The 15,739-nt window shown below is 39.4% G+C and overlaps 2 protein-coding genes across 2 annotated transcripts in view; one reads left to right on the top strand and one right to left on the bottom strand.

Moving 5' to 3' along the window:
* Positions 1-4,695: 4,695 nt before the first annotated feature.
* LOC134803840 (uncharacterized) lies at positions 4,696-9,986 on the top strand. The gene is made up of 2 exons (XM_063776662.1): positions 4,696-6,851; positions 7,266-9,986. Exons 1-2 carry the CDS (start codon positions 5,380-5,382, stop codon positions 9,880-9,882), a joined length of 4,089 nt encoding a protein of 1,362 aa, XP_063632732.1. The 5' UTR covers positions 4,696-5,379; the 3' UTR covers positions 9,883-9,986.
* Positions 9,987-13,588: 3,602 nt separating this feature from the next.
* LOC134803634 (protein son of sevenless) overlaps positions 13,589-15,739 on the bottom strand; it is a 48,154-nt gene continuing 46,003 nt past the window's right edge. Inside the window, exons 28-30 of the mRNA XM_063776418.1 lie at positions 15,357-15,453; positions 14,830-14,926; positions 13,589-13,653 (exon numbers count right to left, since the gene is read on the bottom strand). Coding sequence (XP_063632488.1) covers positions 13,589-13,653; positions 14,830-14,926; positions 15,357-15,453 — 259 coding nt within the window. The remainder of the gene's footprint in view (positions 13,654-14,829; positions 14,927-15,356; positions 15,454-15,739) is intronic.

The following is a 15,739-nucleotide window of genomic DNA, read 5'->3' on the forward strand; positions in this document are numbered from 1 at the left end:
TGAAGGCGGAGGCGGGCGGCGAGGGCGGCGCCGGCGCGGGCGAGCGCTTCGGCGACATGCCCGGTAATCTAGGGAGGAACACAACGTTTCACCTTTAACCTTTTAACCGCCGTAGAATTGTTCACCGAGCGTGCTCGTGTCGCCGCCGGTACGAAGTTACACGAAGTTTTGTCTTATTCATCAGACCGCGGCGAAATGAGCTGGATATTGTATGTCTTATACAGGGCGTCCCACGACTTTGCCACGTGGAGGGGAAGTACCTTAAATACTGTAGGTAGGAAATTTGACTTCATTTTTATTTTTAAGACATAACGAACTGCATTCAAAAGTTTTTAAATAATCGCCTGTCTGAACGGAGAATCGAACCCGCTGAATGTGGTAACTATGACGGTCAATTTTAAAAATGGCTCTAGCGCGCTGAGATTTTGCATTGCAGGAAATAGAGGCCTCTAGATTACTATGAAAAAAAATTAGAAAATATCCAAGATGGCGGAAAAAGTGGCCACTTATTTTGTAAGGCATCTCTTAAACTATGCGTGATGGGTGGGGGTGCCCGACCAAATGTCATAGCGGGCTCCGAGACGAGGCGATTGGCGTTTTTTATTTTTCGAAATGGCCGACTTTTTTTTTCAGTACCGCATTTAGCGGATTCTATTCCCGGTTCAGACAGGCGATTACGGAAAATTCATTTAAGTATCTGGGTTATAAATAAACCTCTTAATTTAAAACGTTATTAACTTATTACGATCACGACACTTTGAAAAATGAATAACCAAAAATTTTACTGTGTTAAACACAGTTTGAAAATAATTGTATTTAGATGCTCCTTGTAAGTAAATATATACCTGTGTCAGGAGATACCGCTCAGTCTTAATCTAAAATGTCTGGGAGACAGAGCTTTGCTCGGAAAACATATAAAAACTCAAAAATGCTCGTTTTCCCAGAGATAAGACCTAGCTAGATCGATCGATTTATCGCCCACGAAAACCCTCATATAGCAAATTTAATCGAAATCGTTAGACCCTTTTCCGAGATCCCCGAAGTATATAAATAAACAAGAATTGCTCGTTTAAAGGTATTCGATAGATAGATAGATGGGTAGGTAGGTACATAATACCTATATCCAAACTTTATAATAACAAAACGACAGACGTACCTCGAGAGCAGACGAAACGCAATAGACAGACAGTCCGGCAGACTGGATATCATCGTAATATTATATGTGTTGTATAATCTAATACGCGCTTACATTTTGTTACATTTTTACAAGTTTTTATTTAACAATGTTTGTATGTACGTTCGGCTCAAATCTTGCAAGCTAAATTAGACCTACTTGGGCATTTCTATTAAAGTTGTACCCCCAACTTGGGGTACCCCCAAAAAATTTCGGGGACACGTTTTTTCTCAGTAAAAATGGAAAAAGCTCGTGATTCTGAGTAGAAATAATATAAAAATTCCCAATTCTAACACAAACAATTTTGGTACAACTTTAAATAGGCATTTCTATTCTTCCCTTTATAGACTGGAGGAAACCGGCCTGTTTCGAAAAAAGTCGTCGACATCTCTTCTAAATACCTAAAACTGGTATGGATGTGTTCCTCGTGATCTCTAGAATACGAATTGACCGGTTTTAGTTTATGGAGGGGGGGACGGGTCGAAAACAAGGGGGGCAAAGATGGCGGCCGACCATCATTGATATTTGTTCACATCTTGAGTCCTACGGGACCGATCGGTTCGTGTGATGTGTCGTTTGAAAGAGTATTAAACGTGCTATTATTGTTTCATAATAACCGTAGTCATAACTGTAGTCGTTAACAAAATATTTTAAAATTTTTGATTTTTTACCGTGCATGGATGGCATAAGTACTGATTATATATGCGTCTAACTTAATAAATTACAACTATACCGCAATTATTTTATTACAAAATATACGAGACATTTCATTAGCTTACCAAAAACATAAGTTTTATTGGTATATGATATTATATAACCAAGTAATACCGAATTTTGTTCAGCATGGGTCACTACGCACGGTCACGTAAATGGCGGGCGACCGACGTCAACTTTTCATTATTTCTCGGCTTCTAATTTATTTATCAATTGGTGATAGGTACCATTTGAAAGGTTATTAAACGCACTATAATTGGTTTTAAATAACTGTAGTCATAACTTTAGTAATTTACAAAATATTTTAAAATATATGATTTTTTTACCGTGCATGGGTGGCATAAGTACTGATAAAATATGCGTCTAACTCAATAAATTATAACTTTACTCCAATAATGTTCGTACAAAATGGACGTGAAATTTAATTAGCTTTCGAAAAATATAAGTTTTATTGGTGTATGATATTATATAACCAAGTAATTACGAATTTTGTTCAGCAGGGGTCACTAAGCGCTGTCACGTAAATGGTGGGCGACCGGCGTCAACTTTTCATTGTTTCTCGGGTTCTATTTTATTGATTAGTTGGTAATAGATACCATTTGAAAGAATATTATACGTACTATAACTGGTTTCAATAACTGTAGTCATAACTTTAGTAATTTACAAAATAATTGAAAACATATGATGTTTTACCGTGGATGCACATGAGTACTGCTAAAACATGCTTCTAACTCAATAAATTATAACTTTACCGTAATTAATGTAATTACAAAATATACAAGACATTTCATAAGCTTTCCAAAAACATAAGTTTTATTGGTGTATGATATTATATAACCAAGTAATAATGAATTTTGTTCAATATGGGTCACTGCGCACCGTCATATAAATCCCAACAAACAATTAGGCAACACTTAGCACCTATTTTCTTACCTAAAGACATAGCCTTGCTCTAGAATAGCTACATATTTAGTCTTAGTTTACAGTTTACAGGCTCTGGTGACATAAAAGTGTTTAAAAGGTTCATAGTCTATAGATTTAAGATCTACAGTAGCTGTTTAGGGCGCTATAATGCATGTTAAGCTGCTAGTGTTATAGCTTATAGCTCAAAGTGAATTGAACAACCTTAACATCTATATGAGTAATAATCTGCAATTTGCACTTAAGGTTCTAAACGTGTGATAAAGTCTTCTACTTATAGCTTTTTATATCGCAATCGTTACTTAACTCTCTTGTATGGCTTACAGTCGAACAGAGATGTTATGAGTCGGACGAGCGTTATTTAAATACCGTAGTACTCTCAAATCTCATAACTGTCAATAGAGTCATATTTATAAGCTAAAACTACAATGCCAAACGCCAATGAATCAATAGGTAAGCAAAAACTATAAATTAGACTGTGAAATAAAATAGTAAATAAATGTAGATATTTTACTATATTGGCCTAATGTTACTATTACTATACTTAAAACCGGACTTCACGGATAGTTATTGTTCACTGTTTCCAAAATTAACCAAATAACAACACAGATATTAAGTACTTTATATGCAGTGGTCTTGCAATCATGAAAGCTACGAACTTAAGGATGTTATGAGTTATTAATTGTATGAACCTAGAACTGGGCTTTTGTCAAAACATATTTAAGTTTCCTGTGATAAAAGACAAAACAAATAAACCATCATTTATATCGATATTTCATAACAGAACCTCACATTTTGGATAGGTACCTACATTATAAAATGTACTGTCAAACAATAATAGATTGCTGCTGGTCTACCAGGCGCTCGCCGCTTGCTTGCTTGGCGAAATTGGTCCTGGCTTACATATATGTTTATAATTGTACGGTAACTAAACAATATTTATGGAAAGTTAATAAAAAGTTTGTTGATTTTATTCTAAAAATTTCACGCTATATTTACTACAATATCTCTTTCTCAAATTATTACAGTCACTAAGCGAACCTCTTAGGTAAAAATTAAACATTTTCTTAAATTGTTTTAAAATTGTTAATTTTGGGCCTCAGATTTCAAACAATCGAGTATTCACAGAAAATTTAATATGCTTGCAAATGGTATCCACCAAGTATCAGAAAAATAGTACCGGAAATATAATGAAAACTCAACGATGGCAGGGCTCCATTTACGTGACGGTGCACAGTACCCATGCTGAACAAAATTCATGATTACTTAGTTATACAACATTATACAGCAATAAAACTTATATTTTTGGATAGCTCATAAAATTTCCCGTATATTTTGAAAACATTTATTGCGGTAATGTTATAATCTATTGAGTTAGAAGCATGTTTTACCAGTACTTATGTCCATGCACGGTAAAAATCATATATTTTCAATTATTTTGTAAATGACTACAGTGTTTGAGCGTTATATGTATTATTATAAGATTTATGAGTAATTTGCCATTCATTGTGCAAATAGTTTAATTTGAAACCTCAAACAGCTCGGCCTAGATTTATGTCAAAGATATTTTATCTGTGCTTTGTCTCTTGCAAAAAAATGGCTGCACTAGCTAGTTCGCTTTCCTTTATAATAAACGGAAAATTAGTTATAATGTCGATTCACGGTATAAATGTATGTGAAAAGTAATAATATAATGCGTCTTTTCATAAAATCAAAGTTTTATTGCATAATCATCCACCATTGAACCAGATTTATCCAAATCCAAATTGTGCCGGCCAGGCGGTCGGACATGGTCCAAACGAACCGGAAGTTTGTAAAACAAGTGAAAGTTCACCACCAAAATCATCATGGAAGTCGACTCTTATACCAAATTACAGAAAAATATAGAAGAGAAGATAGATAAAGCCGTATCTAACTTCAAAAAATCGCCCAAGGCCCGGATTACGAGTACATACTTAGAAACAAGGTTAGACCTGTTAGAAGGCTACTGGAAATGTTTCGAGAACAATCATCAAGCTATCGTGTTAGAATCCGAAGATCCCAACAACACCTATTTCACATCCGAGACTTATGACAGAGTCGAAGAGAAATACATCGAATATAAATGTCAGTTAAAAGAGGCCTTGGACAAAATCAAACCACAAGCAAGCTTGCCGGCAATATCCATAGCTCACTCACACAATAATGAATCCAATGTATCCAGTGCAGTGAAGCTACCAAGAATTATTATCCCAGTGTTTTCCGGCAAGTATGCAGAGTGGCCTACCTTTCATGACTTATTTGAATCTGTGATCCATAATAACCAAACTTTAGCACCTGTGCAAAAGCTCCATTACTTGAAAGGTCATCTGACAGGTGAGGCAGAGCAATTAATACGACACACACCCATAACTGATGCAAATTATGAACAATGTTGGACATTATTAAAGAAAAGGTACAGTAACACACGCTACATCTCATCGTGCATACTCAATCGATTAATAAGCCAAAAGACCTTATCCACAGCATCTTGTTATGGTGTCAAACAAATATTGGACATAACAAATGAATGTTTAAGTGCTCTCACCAACATGAATATAGATGTTTCATCCTGGGATCTCATTATTATCCACTTGGTCATACAGAAGCTTGACCAGGAATCCCGGAAACTATGGGAACACAAGATCAGTGATAACTCAGACACACTACCAACCTTTAGTGAATTTTCAACATTCCTGGAATCCAGATTCAGAGCATTAGAGTTCCTAGATCCAAGTAACAAGAGAGAAACAAAACCAAAAGAAGCAGAGCGACCTAAGGTGTTCAGCGTTACTGCAACAGCGTCATCAATATCCTGTCCATGCTGTGCAGAGGCTCACTTGTTGTACCAATGTAAGCGTTTTAGCCAGGACTCAGTACAACAACGGCGGGACTTTGTCAAAAATAAGGCGTTGTGCTTCAATTGTTTTGGAGCAAAGCATTCTGCAACACAGTGCAAGCGAGATACATCATGTAAGCGCTGCGGTCGTCGCCACCACTCCCTGCTGCATCTGGACAGCGAGCATCCACCTTCAGCGCAACCAAGCCGACTCAGTGAAGGGGAAAAGATCCACGGCAAACAGCGTGAAGGTATCCAGGAGAAGCCAGAGCAGAGGGAACCAGTACCTAGTAACATTGTGGCTCATGCTGCTGAAGGGTCGAGTATGCCCAATAGTGAGGTAATGTTAACTACGGCATTAGTTAAGGTAGAAAATAAGGGAAATTGTCATACACTTAGGGCATTTCTTGACCAGGGTTCTCAAATATCATTTGTGAGTGAGCGTACTGTACAATTACTTCAGTTACACAAGATACCTGCAAATGGTAGTGTTGATCCTTCAGGACTGGGTGGGGAGAAAATCCCATTGTCAACACCAATTAAACACAAGGTTCAATTCAAAATACAATCCACTTGTGGCTCCTTTAGTTGTGTTGTTCAGGCATATGTGGTAAGACAGGTAACTAATCCCATTCCTTCACAGAAAGTTGAGATTCATAATTGGCCAGAGTTGAAGAAATTAAAGATGGCAGATCCAGGATATGACACTCCAGGGCATGTGGACATGTTGCTGGGCGCTGAGGTGTATGGACAGACTCTGATAGAGGGTATGGTACGGAATCCATCGTCCAACCTGACAGCACAAAACACCGCTCTGGGCTGGATCCTGTCAGGAAAAACACAAGTGAGTAACCATGCTAATAACTTTATAACTGCCCATATTCTGGATAGCTCCATCAATGACACTCTCCGTAAATTCTGGGAAATTGAAACTGACCAGCCTCGCACCTTGTTGTCTAAGGAAGACCAAGCGTGTGAGGAGCATTATGCATCCACTACAACTAGGGACAGTACAGGTCGCTATGTTGTTAGTTTACCATTCCGTGATGAGGATCCGTCATGTCAGTACGGGGATTCACGGAAAGTGGCTTTAAGGAGATTTCTCTCATTGGAGAAAAAGATGAATAGTAATCCACTCCTAAAGCAAGAATATACCAAAGTGATCAATGAATATTTATCACTCAATCACATGGAACTTATCCAAGACCAGCAGGAAGCTGCGAAGCCTGGTTGTGTGTACATGCCTTTTCATGCCGTGATTCGCAGTGACAAATCCACAACCAAGTTTCGCATAGTTTTTGACTGCTCGTCTAAAGGTCTCAATGGTAGGTCCTTGAATGATGATCTCTTGGTTGGTCCACGACTACAACCTGAACTGCGTCATATCATTATGAAATGGCGTATTTATCCAATTTGCTTTATAGCAGATATTATCAAAATGTACAGACAGGTTAAAGTCGTGGACAAAGACACTGATTTCCAACGCCTGCTGTGGCGTGAGAGTTCTGATGATATTGTAAACGATTACAGGATGTTACGTGTAACCTTCGGGGTCTCGTCAGCTCCTTATCTTGCAGTCAAAAGTTTACAGCAAGTGGCTAAAGATGAAGGTCAAGATTATCCATTGGCTGCAGGAAGGGTGCTGACAGATTTCTATATGGATGACTTAATGAGTGGGTGTGAGACTGATGATGAAGCTATCCAAATTTATTCTGAGATGGTCAGTTTGCTAAGTAAAGCTGGGTTTGAATTACAAAAATGGGCAAGCAATAGCCAAAAATTAATGGATACAATTTATCCACACCCGGTTACTAGCTCTGACAAAGACATAAAGCTGGATGACATGATCAAAATCCTAGGTTTGTCATGGAATCATCAGACTGACTCATTTCACTACAAGGTTAACTTACCTCCACAGCCAAGCCCCGTCACCAAACGGAACATCTTGTCTGACATATCACGTCTCTTTGATCCACTGGGATGGATTTCCCCAGTTATTATCCGAGCCAAGATATACATGCAAAAACTATGGGTTTCAGGTCACTCCTGGGACCAGGAAGTAACTTCCCACTTGCTGACGGAGTGGAACGAGTTCCGGGAGCAGCTGCCAGTTCTCAACAGCTTCATCATGCCAAGATGGGTCGGTCTCCGGCAAGATGCAAGTGATATCCAACTACATGGCTACTGTGACGCCTCCAACGACGCTTACGCAGCAGTCATATACCTTCGGGTAGTGGATCATGAAGGTAATGTCACAGTCCATTTAGTCGCAGCTCGAACAAAGGTCTCTCCAATCCGCCAGATATCCATACCCCGACTTGAACTGTCCGGGGCAGTACTTTTATCCAAACTGCTGGGAGAAGTATCCGCTATTCTATCCATCCCAGTCAGTTGTTGCAGGGCTTGGACAGACTCGACTATAGTCCTAGCTTGGCTTCAAGGCGAGCCGAGCCGCTGGACAACGTTTGTTGCCAACCGCGTCACTGATATTCTATCCATACTTAACAATGATCAGTGGGCGCATGTAGAATCCACCAGCAACCCGGCGGACTGTGCCAGTCGAGGAATGTCACCAGCCGATTTTATCCAATTCGAGTTGTGGGTCCACGGCCCAGCATGGCTACAAGACCCTAACTACCAGCATCCAACATCCGAAACCGTATCCACTGAGCTTGAAGCCAAGCCCATGAAAGTACATGTATGTACTGTTTTATCCACGGATCAGCCATCCGAAAAGTTGAGTGTTTGGACTAAATACTCATCTTTATCCAAGACGGTAAGGGTAGTAGCTTACTGTCTCAGATTTTGTAAAAAATTGAAAGGAGAATCGTTTCAGTCCTATCTGACCGCAAGGGAGCTTGATAATGCCTTAAAGGTAGGTATCAAAGCAAGTCAATCTTCAGCTTTCTCTCGGGAGTTAACTAACTTGAATAATTCTAATCCAATCCCCCGGAGAAGCATAATAGTATCATTGTGTCCCTTCTTGGACGAGGATGGTATTATGAGAACTCGAGGTAGGATTGAGCATAGCGATCATTCTTATAATGTTAAGCATCCTATAATAATGCCCCATGACCATCACTTATCCAAGCTGATTGTGAGTGACGCTCACACAAGGACTCTCCACGGAGGCCCCCAACTCACCCTAAATTATGTAAGATCCAAGTTTTTAATTCTCAATGCCAAGAGCTTGATTAGGCATATTTTAAGTAAATGTGTAAGATGCATAAAGTACAAGGCTACCAAAAATCAACCCTTCATGGCTGATTTGCCCAGTACAAGGGTAACTATTGCTCGTCCGTTTCATCGCACTGGGTGCGACTATGCAGGCCCTATAAATATTAGAATATCCAAGGGTAGAGGATGTAAAAGCTATAAAGGTTACATAGCACTGTTTGTATGTATGGTAACACGTTGTATCCACCTGGAGGCAGTAAGTTCACTTACCACTGAAGGGTTTCTAGCTGCTTACAGACGGTTCGTCGCACGTCGGGGTCCTTGTAAGGAGATTTGGAGCGACAACGGCTCCAACTTTGTCGGTGCATCCAAGGAACTGCGAGTCCTCTTCCAGCAGAGCGAGTCTTCTGTCATGAAAGAGGTCGCTGAGGCCTTAGCTAATGAAGGTACTGAATGGCATTTTATTCCACCCCGGGCTCCCAATTTCGGTGGACTTTGGGAGGCGGGTGTTGCCTCTACTAAATACCATTTGAAACGGGTCCTAGATGGCACCACTCTCACGTTTGAGGAGTTATCAACGGTTTTAGTCCAGGCGGAGGCTTGTTTAAACAGTAGGCCCATGTACCAGCTACCGTCAAATGAAGTGGACACTAGTCCACTCACCCCGGGACACTTTCTAGTTGGCGAAGCTCTGGTAACCGCTCCAGATAGTAACTATGAAGATTCTCAGATCAGCCCTTTGCATAGATGGCAGCTCACCCAGAAGCTCATGCAGCAGTTCTGGCGAAAATGGTCTCAGGAGTACCTAACGACGCTCTATCAGAGGTACAAATGGACTAAGGTCACCCCGGAGCCACAGGTAGGTGACGTAGTATTAGTTAAGGAGGATGATCTCCCGCCCTCGAAGTGGTTATACGGGTTAGTACAAGAAAAGCACCCTGGTCCAGACAATGTCACTAGAGTCGTTACCTTAAAATGTAATCATTCCAAACTTGTGAGACCTGTTTCCAAATTAATAGTATTGCCTGCTGCCAACTAGTATTACTTGTAATGTAGTTATTGTTTTTTCTGTATTCTTATCTTGCTACAGGTCAGAGCAAGACCATGAGTATGTTATTTTATTAATATATGTTTAGTTTAGGGTATCCAAATGGTACTGCAATTTTCATGTGGTTGATACTGTTACTGTATAACTTTAGAGACTTATTAAAGTTCCTATAAGGTTTACCAAAGTTTCTATTAATAGTATAAAGTCACTAGTTATGTAAAACTATATCAGTGTATTTAGAAATAAAAGTGTACTTATTTAAAATGACTGATAGGAAAGAATATTATTATGTTGTACCAATACTTTAATAGGTATACTTATAAGTGTTTAATTTATTTTAATTTTCATTTATGTTATATTGTTATAACAGAGTTGTAAAACCTCTGATGATTGATGATACTCACCTTTGTACGGGTATATTAGTAAATATTAACAAGTGGTTAGTATTCAATGTAACTTGTCTTAGTTAAGCCTGTGATCTCTATCTCTATAGATTGTTATCAAACTTGTTCATGATCTCTTCTTTATAGACTGGTGAACAGTGTACCTTGTATTGTTTTCTATTTTAAAACTTTAGATAGAGTTCAAAGTTGTCTATTGATGTCATGTTAGCTCTTGTTAATTTTAGTACTTTATTAAGGTGCAATGCCTAAACCATGTTATGTATGCAATTCTATATGCCTGTTCCTGTATGATGTCATGGCGGGCGGTAGGAAGAACATGCTGTTCTTGGCGGGCGGGATGTTTGAGCGTTATATGTATTATTATAAGATTTATGAGTAATTTGCCATTCATTGTGCAAATAGTTTAATTTGAAACCTCAAACAGCTCGGCCTAGATTTATGTCAAAGATATTTTATCTGTGCTTTGTCTCTTGCAAAAAAATGGCTGCACTAGCTAGTTCGCTTTCCTTTATAATAAACGGAAAATTAGTTATAATGTCGATTCACGGTATAAATGTATGTGAAAAGTAATAATATAATGCGTCTTTTCATAAAATCAAAGTTTTATTGCATAATCATCCACCATTGAACCAGATTTATCCAAATCCAAATTGTGCCGGCCAGGCGGTCGGACATACAGTTATGACTACAGTTATTTGAAACCAATTATAGTACGTTTAATAACGTTTCAAATGGTACCTATCATCAATTTATCAATAAATTAGAACCCGAGAAATAATGAAAAGTTGACGTCGGTCGCCCGCCATTTACGTGACCGTGCGTAGTGACCCATGCTGAACAAAATTCGTTATTACTTGGTTATATAATGTTATACACCAATAAAACTTATGTTTTTGGAAAGATAATGAAATTTCTCGTATATTTTGTAATAACGTTAATTGCGGTAAAGTTATAATTTATTGAGTTAGACGCATGTTTTGTCAGTACTTATGCCATCCATGCAGGGTAAAAAATCATATATTTTAAAATATTTTGTAAACGACTACAATTATGACTACGGTTATTATGAAACAATAATAGTACGTTTAACACTCTTTCAAACGACACCTCACATGAACCGATCGGTCCCATAGGACTCAAGATGTGAACAAATATCAATGCTGGTCGGCCTACCACTTTCCCCCCCTTTTTTTCGACACGTCCCCCCCTCCATAAACTAAAACCGGTCAATTCGTTTTCTAGAGACCACGAGGAACACATCCATACCAGTTTTAGGTATTTAGAAGAGATGTCGACGAAAATCGTGAAGGAGAGGACTTTTGTTTAATTTTCCTATAGTCTATTATGTTTGGGCACAGAATAAATGACAGTACTACTACTACCGTACAGAAAGGAAACTTCCTACAAAACCGAAGTTTGACAGCGGTTCAATTCAGTTCAGGGTCGAATCATGCTGTCCCCTTTCTTATATATAGCACTATCCCTTTCGGCTATTTAGGGTTGTCAAAATTAAAGCCATTATCTCATCGGTGGTCGTGCACGCAAAGGGACGTCAAGTTGTGTCAACCCTAATAATTGCTCGGAGCAATGCTGAGCCGAACGGAGCCGAGTTTGCCCGAAGGGAGGAGTTTCGCACCCCTGGTTTGGGTTAACTATAGCTCTGTCTGTCTGTTACCTCTTAAGCGATTTAGATGAAATTTGGTATGGATATAGTTTGAGACCCGAGGAAGGACATAGGATAATTTTTATCCCGGAAATCATCCCTTAAGAGGGTGAAAAGCAGGGTGGGGAGAGGTAATTGATGCGTCGCCTGATAATTAATGTAAGCATATGCTCAAATTTAATGATTGCCATTACACTTTATCTAGGCGTTATAGTTGTCTCACAAATAAGGAAACTTGTATGCGGAATCAATAAAAACCGGCCAAGTGTGAGTCGGACTCGCGCACTAAGGGTTCCGTGCCATTACGCATAAAACGACAAAAAAATCACGTTTGTTGTATGCGAGCCACACTTAAATATTTATTTTATTCTGTTTTTAGTATTTGTTGTTATAGCGGCAACAGAAATACATCATCTGTGAAAATTTCAACTGTCTAGCTATCACCGTTCTCGAGTTACAGCCTGTAGACAAACGGACGGACAGACGGACAGCCGAGTCTTAGTAATAGGGTCCCGTTTTTACCCTTTGGGTACGGAACCCTAAAAAAGCAGATTGGATAAAAAATAAGCTACCCAAATTACTGATTCCACACACGAAGTCGCGGGCAAAAGCTAGTATTTCATATGAATGTAAGTTGATACAGGGCTGTGAGAGCCAGATGGCGACCGGCTTGCGCGTCGATAAACTATATTTTGGCTGGAACACGACACTCTCCGATGGCATGTTTTTGTTTATTTGGGGCATTATCTATGAAAAGGGACCTTATTGTCGATGGCGCTTACGCCGCACAGCGTCGCGCGGCATTGTATTTATATCGGAGCATCGTTCAAAATGGCGTAAGCGCCATCGACAATAAGGTCCCTTTCCATAGATAACGTCACAATAAATACATACCTTACAGAGATACATACAGTCAGCAGCAGAAGTTGCTAAGCGGGCAATGATCTTGACGAGACTTTATTGGTAAGAGAATAAGAGCGTGCCAAGGCAACTTCATGCTGCTAACTGTATTTTTTTTTATCAAATCAAAAACCATTTATTATCAGGCAACGAAAACCCATAAATACATACCTTACAGACAGAACTAAAAAATATTTACGCGTCACAACAGTTTTTTTGCTTTTAAAATTCGATATTGTTTATTCCTCGTCAGACTAATTTCTTGCATTCTAACGTTATAATTAAAATAGTAAGGTGTGTGTAGGCGAAGAGAATTTAAAATAGAGAATCAAAGTAAATTTGTTAAATGTCAAAAGGTGTCGCCATAACTTTGGCCTATTCTCGTGTAGACGGCGACATCTTTTGACATGGAACAAATTTAAAACATACTTAGGTCATACTGAAAATTCCTGGACTGGCCACTTAGAAAAAATAAGTCTTCTCATATATCAGAATCCAGAATGACCCACGTATCAGTGAAAGAACAAGGATCAAAGTCAAATGGCGTTCTGAAAGTTTTAATCATGTGTCGAAAGATGGCAGTAAATTTACTGTGGCTACGAAATTTACTTTGACAATACGTCTCTATTCTAAAGTCTCTTTGGTTTAGATGTGTATGTGTGTGTGTGTGTGTGTGTGTGTGTGTGTGTGTGTGTGTGTGTGTGTGTGTGTGCGCGCGCGTGCGTGCGTGTTACCTGGGGCGGTCCCGGGCGGGCAGCGGGGAGGGCGGCGCGCGCCGCTCGGGCTCCGGCGCCGCTGCGGGGACATTCATCATTAGCGAGGCTGAACGTTACATTGCTTTAACCCTTTAACAGGCTAAGGGATATATATTTCCCACATACAAGCTAAGGGATATATATTTCCCACATACAGGCTAAGAGATATACAGGGTGGCCAAATAAGAGGTATACACTTTATTTTTGAAATTTTATTCTATAAAACAAAAAATATTAAGTATTCCTTGTTAAATATAATATGTAGGGTCAGCAATTACACATGGAAAATAATGTCAGACAAATGTCCACCTCTAGCAGCATGGCAGATGCGAACCCTTTTCATCGCGTTTTTCATCACTTTTTCACACATTTCTGCCGTTATCTCAGCGACAGTGTTTCGAATATTTTGTTTTAATTGCTGAAGGTTCGTTGGCCTATTAGCATAGACACGTCGCTTTAGATAGCCCCACAGAAAAAAGTCAGGAGCTGTTAAATCAGGCGATCTTGGGGGCCAGTCAATGTCACCGTTTCTCGAAATTAATGGACCGGGAAACGTTATTTTTAATGTTTCTATTGTGGCTCGTGGCGCGTGACACGTGTCCCCGTCTTGTAAACGCTCCATAACAAATTTGCCGTATCTACACAAAGTAATTTTTATGCAACAACTGTCATATTTGCCGCCAAAACAAAATGGCGGCAAAAAAAAGTTGTATACCTCCAAGTTGGCCAGTCTGTATATTTCGCACATACAGACTAAGGGATATATATTTCCCACATACGGCATTTCAAACATATGTTCTATTTGATGAGTAAGACTGACATTCGATTGTCATTTTTGAACTGTCAGCCTGGTAAAGGGTTAACACGCTTACTAAAAAAAAAAAAAAGCTGGGCCGAAATACCCGATACAAAGTGTACAAGTACATTAGCCACGATTAAAAATTGTGTAAAAATATCTTAAACGGCTATTAAATTAACCAAATTACATATTTTTAATCATATACAAAAATATTAAATACCTAATAATCGTCGGTATTTTAAAAGTAAAACTCCTTTATACCTAACTTAACTTTCAACAAAGTATTTTACTTATAATTCCCTAAAAAGCCATAACTCCCTAGGGAGTATTTTTTTTTTCACAACCCATATCTGCCGTGGGAACAATATAGGCATTTGTCCTTCAATACACTTGCATGGTATATAATAATAAACTTACGTGTGTGCGCTTCGGGTTTGCCCTTCGGCGAGTGCGATGTGTGCGTGTTGCTGGTCGTGCTGTTGCGGGGTAACAATGGCGGCACCCGCTCCTGCATCTGTCACAAATAAAATTCATGTAAGTACCTTTAAATTGGCAACGGGACGCAGGACGTACACTTACCTTTGACCATCTTCTTGCAGTTTTTACAAGCTTTTATTTAACTTGGCCTGTTAGTATAATATGTAAGATTGTTATACTACACTAACTAGTGTTGGTCAAATTTTGGAAGCTAAATTTTCCCGATTTCCGATTGAGCCGAAAATTTGCACCATCCCACTAACCGTTAAATCGTTAATGCAGTGTCAAATCTCCAGGTTTAACCGGTTAATTCCGGGTTAGTGGGATGGTGCAAGTGGCTCCAAGGGATATATATTTCCCACATACGGCACTTCAAACATGTGTTCCATTTTCAATGTGTGAGACTGACATTCGATTGTTATTTGTGAAATGTCAGTCAGGTAAAGGGTAAATGTAGCAGTAGTCACCAGGTCGGGGTGGAAGATGGGCGCGGAGTCAGCGAGCGGGCCGCGCGGCGACAGCGCCGGCTTCCCCGCCCCGCCCCCGCCCCCGCCCCCCGGCGTCCTGTACAACATAATAGGGACAATGACACAAGACATTAACAAACTGCTTAGAGGACAACGAGTGCACGAAGTGCAGCCGCCGCGAGCACGAGCGCCTGAGGAAGGACCCCCGACGGGCCCGAAACATGTCGCCAATAGCGACTAAAAATTCAAGTGAGTGAAACCGTTTCGTCTAAACCTAGTAAAATAGATAGAAAATGAGCATTTATCACAATAAGAATACCCACACAAATTGTATCATGCAAAATCGATTCATATTTTCAATACAATTTGTCTATTTTTAAACA

The sequence above is a fragment of the Cydia splendana genome, chromosome 27 (genome assembly GCF_910591565.1).
Source record: "Cydia splendana chromosome 27, ilCydSple1.2, whole genome shotgun sequence".
Lineage (NCBI taxonomy): Eukaryota > Metazoa > Arthropoda > Insecta > Lepidoptera > Tortricidae > Cydia > Cydia splendana.

Excerpts from the sequence above, each read along its gene's own strand:
- LOC134803840 (XM_063776662.1), top strand. The coding sequence starts at position 5,380 with ATGAATATAGATGTTTCATCCTGGGATCTCATTATTATCCACTTGGTC. Across the intron at positions 6,852-7,265 it reads AATGAATATTTATCACTCAA|TAAAGATGAAGGTCAAGATT; the intron begins TCACATGGAACT and ends ACAGCAAGTGGC.